The following is a 7,310-nucleotide window of genomic DNA, read 5'->3' on the forward strand; positions in this document are numbered from 1 at the left end:
GAAGGAAGTAGAAGTGCTGTGAAAAAGGGTCTGGCCTCTACAAAAGGTGCCCAATGATTTCATCAAAGGTGCTTGCCCTCCCTGCCGTTTATACCAGAATGGGAACCAGCCAGAAATCATTTTTCAGTCTTCCCAGAGGAATGACATCATCTCAGCAATCAGTGAACTAGAAGGCTCATACCTCTGCTTTTCAAAAGGAAAATGACTATTTCGTGGTGCATTCAGACAAAGCCCGGGGTGCTTACCAAATGGCCTGCCTCTTGCTCCTGTGGCCTCATAGCAGAGCAGAGCTAATAAGATGGTCAGGCCAGGTGGACACTCTGGACCCGGTGGCCAAGTTCAGGCAGGCGAGATGGCCACGTGCCCTCCCTCCTCTGGCCTCATGTCTGTCACCACATGATTCTGATGGTAAATATCCCTGGGGGCCCTGGCTCATTCTCTGATGGGAGGGCTTGATTTGCCCTCTACACCTGGGCCAGATACCCCCAGGGAAAAGAGCTTGAAGGATGCCTCTGAGCTTGAAGAAGCGACCTGACATGGAGTCCTGTGGAAGGAATGGTCCCAGGGGTGGAAGATGAGCAGTCTGTGCTAGCTCAGGACCTGGGGCAGGGAGGTTTGCCTGAGGTCGGGGCACAAGCCCCAAGGCCGGGGTGGGGGTGTCAGGGACATAGCCTGGGGGGAGCACTGGGGAGGGGGTGCTCAGGGAGGGGGCTGCAGAGTGCACATAGGAGGGAAGTAGAGTGTTGGTCTTAGGGAGACACCCCTGGCCCGGGTGCAGAGCCTGGAGTAGGGATTGGCCCGGGATGCAGGGAGGGGCCTTTCCACCCTCTGTGGCTCAACGTCCTGGTCCTGAACTGGCCCAGCTCCTCCTGCCCCTGCCCTAGGGTCTGCCTGTGCCTGCTCCCTGTGTTGGGCTGCCTCCCCCACCCCTGGGTGGGCTAGCCACTTGTTGCCCGCCCCCCACCTGTAGCCCAGCCCACCCACCAGCCCCGCCCAGAGGGAATGGCCCCATTTAAGGCCGCCGAACACCAGGAGGCCTCACTTGTGTCTCTAGCCCCGCATGGGATGAAGTCTTGCCATGGCCTCCGGGCCTTTTCCGTGCCTTGGGTTGCCCCCACACCGTCTGTGGGCTCTGAGGCCTGGCGTCTACGAGGACGAGAGGGGGCGGACCTGGGTGATCGTGGTGGTGCGGCTCAGTCCCTCCTGGAGAGCTCAGGGCAGGGCCCCCCGCCACCATGCGGTGAGTTGACGGGCATGGGGGTGGGGGGTGGGAGGACTGCGCATGGACCTCAGCCTGGATGCACCTGTCACATTCAGTGATAGGGCCCCGGACAGAGGTGAGAGGAGGCTATTCCACTTGTTCTGAAAAACTCAGCCCATGCAGGGTCCAAGCACAGTGATGTCCATGCCTGATGTAGTCCCAGGAGGTCTTACCTGGAGGGGCCAGCGTCATGAGCTTATCTGCAGGAGAAGATGTGGCCCTCACTGGGAGGCTGAGGGGAAGGTAGGTCAGAGCCCAATCCTGCCCTCAGTACATGCTGGGAAGGCTTCACAGATGGGGCAGCTATTCAGCTGGGCCCTGCAGCATAAGTAAGAGTTTTCCAGGACCGCACAGGAGGCTTTGCTACCTAGAGGCAGCAGGTGAGCCAATAGGGTAAAAGAAACGTTGGCATCCAGTTCCTTATCTGTGAAACAGGAATAATACAACTCTGTGGCAGGTGAGTCACAGACGCAGCTCCCCAGCTGAAAAGACTTGGAAGTGTTTGACAGATAACAACTCCTGGAATCCCACTTGGGAAACAGATTCCGGATTCCTTCAGAAACTAGGGTGGAGTCTAAGACCCTTTAGGATTTGAAAGCTCCTCAGGTGGTAAAGATAATCACTCCGGTCAGAAACAATGGCCACAGGTGGGGGGGTTTAGATCCATCTTAGAGGGGTACAATAAATACCTCTGTGTAATATAGTAAAAGCTTGTCAAGGTATTGAAAATGTCATTATAAACAATTTGCTGACATTTTAAACGATACAAAACATTCTAGCAATCTTCAAAGAGATAATCCAGAAAATTTTTGGTGGAGAACACAAAGTATTTCCCACACCTGCACCAAATAAAGCTTGCAAAAAATTCTGGGCAAAGTATTTTTGGTAGGTTTTTTAAAAGCGTAAAATGCATTCAATGGAGAAACTGGATTCAAATAATGTAGCTACGGATGCAGTGTGGGAACCTGGAGAATGAGCATTTCCCTCTATTTAAAATAATTACTACTTAGTAGCAGATCTGTATTTTCATATATAATCTTAGGATGGGAAGCAGCTTTCTGAGCCTGACCTAATATATAAGGCCCAGCAAATATTCTGTAAAGGGTCTAATAGTAAATATTTTCAGCTTTGCAGGCCCAAAGGACCCTATAGTGACTGGCTGACTCTGCCTTGTCATGCAAAACCAGCCAAAGACAATATGTAAAGGAATGAGCATTTGCCTACAATAAAGCTTTATTTACCAAAAGAGCTGGCCAGCCAGATTCAGCCCACACTTGGCTGATACCTGATCTAAAGCCAGAATCTAAAGGGAAAGAGATTTTGCTGTGTAATTAAAAGCCTTTCCTCTGTAAAATGAGCCCATAACAAAGTTAAGACAACAAACTGAGAAAAATTATTTGCCATATGTATGATTGATGAAAGACTAGGATCCTTACCTCTTAGAGATGCTCATCACAAAGAAAAGACAAATACTCAGATAAAAAAAATGCCATAAGGAGCTTTCCATTTTGTTGCATAACAAAGGGAGCTTTGATTATAGTTGATGGTGGTTTCCCTACTCACTTTTATACCTTTCTGTATTGGCCACATTTCATTTTATTGTATTTATTATGTTTGTAATAAGTATGTGAAGGCCAGAATCAAAACTACAATATACTGGGGATCCCTGGGTGGCCCAGGGCATGATCCTAGAGACCCGGGACCAAGTCCTGCGTTGGGCTCCCTGCATGGAGCCTGCTTCTCCCTCTGCCTATGTCTCTGCCTGCCTCTCTCTCTCTCTCTCTCTCTCTCTCTGTCTCACAAATGGATAAATAAAATCTTAAAAAAAACCTACAATATATTTTGGGAGGAAACCCATCACTCCCAGGACCTAAGGTATACAGGTACTTTATTTTTTACAAAGAAGATTAAAAATCTCTAGAAATGGCTAGGACAGAGAGGCCCAAGGCATAATCTGTGCAGGTGGAATGTTGCTGATGGGTGGGAAGAGTGGTTACCTTTTCAGGGGGTACAGTGGGGGTAAGGTGGGATGCATATCAGTGGGAGGGCCATACTTGGGGGAGCTGGGAGAGAATCAGTCATCCCAGGTCTAGACTAGACCCCCAAGAGATGGTGGGTCTGAGACTCTGAAAACATTCACATCTGAAGGGGCAGCTCCCCAGCGGGCCAGGCATCCAGGATGTTGTGTGTTTGCATGCAGCCCAACTTTCATGGGAAGCCTGTCCCTGATGTGCTGCCTCCTCTCTGGTCCCTGCAGCATGAACCCAGCATCACAGTCCACATATGGCAGATGCCAGTGCACCCCCAGGTGCCCATGCTCCCCAGCGAGCTGACCCTCTCCCAGCTGCCCTTCACATGGCAGCTCCACCCTGGAGGAAGGTACAGAGCAATGGATTCCAGACTCTGGGAAATAGAGGACCACGGCCAGGCAAGTGTGTGGTGGTCCCAGGAGAGGGTGATGAGGAGCAGGTGCTGACAGCATGTGTGCAAAGCAGGACAAGGGATGGAGGGGCTAGGCTACTGAACTCCACACACCTGGGTTCCCATCTCCTTTGGGTGGATGGATATGCATTTCCTAGGGGCTCTGACTGCTGCCCCCTCTCCTGCAGGTTGACTCCACAGAGCAGCTGATCCTGACACAGCTGCCACCGGGGAATGACTGACGATGGAGAGCCGCTCACAGGCTGGTATGGCAGGGTCTGTGTCCAGCAGTGTGGAGGTCAGACAAAAGTAGAGGGTCCTCCCCTCTTTACAGGGAGACGATACCAACTTCCTTTCCCTCCTGCTGTTCCCTGAGCTATTCTCACACAGCCACCCCATCAGCCCCCTTGGATGTGATTTTCACTGTGCATGAGAGCTCACCAAGTCCTAGTCATCATTTACTCTTTGCAAGAATTCTGTAAGGTGTATGTATCAACATCCCACTTGACAGATGAGAAAGCTGAGGCTCTGTGGGTTGGAAGGATTGCCCCAAGACGTGGAGCCCAGACATAGTAGCAGTCCTGCTCACATCCGAGGAGGTCTGACCCTGGCACTAGGGTTCCACAAGTCGAATCACTGGCAGTGGTCTTTGAGGACCGTGCATCCATCTGCAGATGCCTTCTCCCCGACACTGACCAGGGCAGGGCCCAGTGCGTTGGGGGGACTTGAGCTAGGGTCTGCCCTCCCACCCCCTTGTCCTGCTTGGAGTAGGTGCCATGTTCCTCCATGGTGCTCTGTCTCCTTTTGCCTTCTCCCGGGTCTCGCTGGCCCTGTGGGTCCTCCTGAGGATCTTCACACACCTACTCTTCTGTTTGCACACCCAGCATAGTCTCTGTGGTGGGGGGCGGGACAGGGGGAGGAGGCAGTGGGGCCCTTGCCAACTCTGCTTTCTTGTTGTTCTCAGGAGTCCTGCTGTACTCGGCTCTGCACTCAGAGTGACCTGCCTAGATGGGCCCCATCTGAGTGCTGGGCCCAGTTCCCCTGCTGGCCGCAAGCCAGGGTTTCTTTTTCCCTTTGGTGTCCCTGATCCCGATCTTCTGAGTACCCATCCCCAGATCCCTTCCAAGGCCCCCAGACCCTGCTCCAGCCAGACCCCTGGCCTCCAGTACAGCCCGTGATCAAAACTTGTCATTGGCCTGCACCACATCAGGCAGGGAGTGGGTCACTTTAAGAGATGGCCTCAGAGGGAACCAGGTCTGGATTTGGGACTCTGATGGGCATCAGTTCTGCTGACCTGCTGGCCAGGAGGAGATGGAGTGCTGGGCAGGCTGTCTGCTCTGGAGTCCCAGGCAGCCTGCCTGCATCAGGGGGGTGCGGTGGTGGCACGGGTGGACTTGGCCTGTGGTTCTCCTGCTGCTTCCATCCTTCAGCTTCTCGATGTGATGCTGGTCTGTGAAGGTTCCTCCAGGAACTGGTTAATTAAACTTTACTGCTTGTGGTCAACTCTTGTGCTGAATCAGTTTATTTTAAACTGGCTCTTAGTGTAGAAAAGCAGTGGTACTTAAGCTGGCACTTAAGTTTGAAGGTAAATTTTAATGACCCATCGAGAGTTTTCCACCCTGGGAGGAAGTTGTGATTGGCCCACTTCAGGAGCAGGATGCCAGGGGAAGGGAGGCAGGGGAGCCTCCTCTGGGGGCTCTGTGTGAAGCCTGGTGAAGGCACATAGCCTGGCAGGAGCTGGGGGAGAGCCCTGTCTTGTGTCCAGATGACCCCTCCCCTGCGTGTCTTCATAGGATGGCAGAGGGAAGGGTCTGGAGCACCAGGCAGAGTCCGAGCTGCTAACCAGGACCACAAGGGAAAAAGAGGGCAGTGTGGATGCAGGGCAGGGTGACAGTTTAGTGGTGGGAAGAGGGGGGCAGTCCCTCCCTTATACCAGTCATGAGAAGAAATCACCAGTGGATTAAAGTCCTAATCTGAAGAAAGTGCAGGAAAATGTGTTTGTGATCTTGGGGTACGAGAAGCCTTAAGACACAGAAAACCAAAGATAGGGACGCCTGGGTGGCTCAGCGGTTGAGCGTCTGCCTTTGGCTCAGGTCATAATCCTGGGGTCCTGGGATTGAGTCCCGTATTGGGCTCCCTGCAAGGAGCCTGCTTCTTCCTCTGCCTGTGTCTCTGCCTCTCTCTGTGTGTCTCTCATGAAAAAATTTAAAAAATCTTAAAAAAAAAAGCCAAAGACAGTATAGACAGTTGTTCAAGTTAAACATTTTCTGTAGGACAACATACCATACCAAAAGGCAAGGTGGAGGAGGCTGGGACTATATACCTAAGCCCTAGAATGTAGAATGGAGAGAGAACTTCTAGAAATCTTCAAGAAAAGAGGGCAATTGCCAGGAACTAGCAACTTAGAGAAGAGGATGTTGGAGGGAAGAGGCTCAGGTTTCAGGACTCAGAAATCTGCAACCTACAGAATGGGAGAAGACTTTTGCAAAAGACGTATCAGATAAAGGGCTAGTATCCAAGATCTATAAAGAACTTATTTTTTTTAAGAAATTAATTTTTATTGGTGTTCAATTTACCAACATACAGAAAGATACCCAGTGCTCATCCCGTCAAGTGTCCCCCTCAGTGCCCGTCACCCAGTCCCCCCCCCCCCACCCTCCTCCCCTTCCACCACCCCTAGTTCGTTTCCCAGAGTTAGGAGTCTTCATGTTCTGTCTCCCTTCCTGATATTTCCCACACATTTCTTCTCCCTTCCCTTATATTCCCTTTCACTATTATTTATATTCCCCAAATGAATGAGAACATACACTGTCCTTTTCCGATTGACTTACTTCACTCAGCATAATACCCTCCAGTTCCATCCACGTCGAAGCAAATGGTGGGTATTTGTCGTTTCTAATGGCTGAGGAATATTCCATTGTATACATAAACCACATCTTCTTTATCCATTCATCTTTCGATGGACACCGAGGCTCCTTCCGCAGTTTGGCTATTGTAGACATTGCTGCTAGAAACATCGGGGTGCAGGTGTCCCGGCGTTTCATTGCATCTGAGTCTTTGGGGTAAATCCCCAACAGTGCAATTGCTGGGTCGTAGGGCAGGTCTATTTTTGACTCTTTGAGGAACCTCCACACAGTTTTCCAGAGGGGCTGCACCAGTTCACATTCCCACCAACAGTGTAAGAGGGTTCCCTTTTCTCCGCATCCTCTCCAACATTTGTTGTTTCCTGCCTTGTTAATTTTCCCCATTCTCACTAAACTCAACAGCAAAGAAACAAACAATCCAATCATGAAATGGGCAAAAGACATGAACAGAAATCTCACAGAGGAAGACATGGACATGGCCAACACGCACATGAGGAAATGCTCCGCATCATTTGCCATCAAGGAAACACAAATCAAAACCACAATGAGATACCACCTCACACCAGTGAGAATGGGGAAAATTAAGGCAGGAAACCACAGATGTTGGAGAGGATATGGAGAAAGGGGAACCCTCCTGCACTGTTGGTGGGAATGTGAACTGGTGCAGCCCCTCTGGAAAACTGTGTGGAGGTTCCTCAAAGAGTCAAAAATAGATCTGCCCTACGACCCAGCAATTGCACTGCTGGGGATTTACCCCAAAGACT

General features: G+C 51.0%; 1 protein-coding gene across 1 annotated transcript; it reads left to right on the plus strand.

Moving 5' to 3' along the window:
* Nucleotides 1-1,078: 1,078 nt before the first annotated feature.
* On the plus strand, nucleotides 1,079-3,924 carry TCL1B (TCL1 family AKT coactivator B). The gene is made up of 3 exons (XM_025982592.1): nucleotides 1,079-1,240; nucleotides 3,519-3,689; nucleotides 3,871-3,924. Exons 1-3 carry the CDS (start codon nucleotides 1,079-1,081, stop codon nucleotides 3,922-3,924), a joined length of 387 nt encoding a protein of 128 aa, XP_025838377.1.
* Nucleotides 3,925-7,310: the final 3,386 nt, after the last annotated feature.

Source organism: Vulpes vulpes, chromosome 6 (genome assembly GCF_048418805.1).
Source record: "Vulpes vulpes isolate BD-2025 chromosome 6, VulVul3, whole genome shotgun sequence".
Taxonomy (NCBI): domain Eukaryota; kingdom Metazoa; phylum Chordata; class Mammalia; order Carnivora; family Canidae; genus Vulpes; species Vulpes vulpes.

Coding starts and splice junctions, on each gene's coding strand:
- TCL1B (XM_025982592.1), top strand. CDS start 1,079: ATGGCCTCCGGGCCTTTTCCGTGCCTTGGGTTGCCCCCACACCGTCTG. Junction 1,241..3,518: donor GGGCCCCCCGCCACCATGCG/GTGAGTTGACGG, acceptor TGGTCCCTGCAG/CATGAACCCAGCATCACAGT. Junction 3,690..3,870: donor AAATAGAGGACCACGGCCAG/GCAAGTGTGTGG, acceptor CCTCTCCTGCAG/GTTGACTCCACAGAGCAGCT.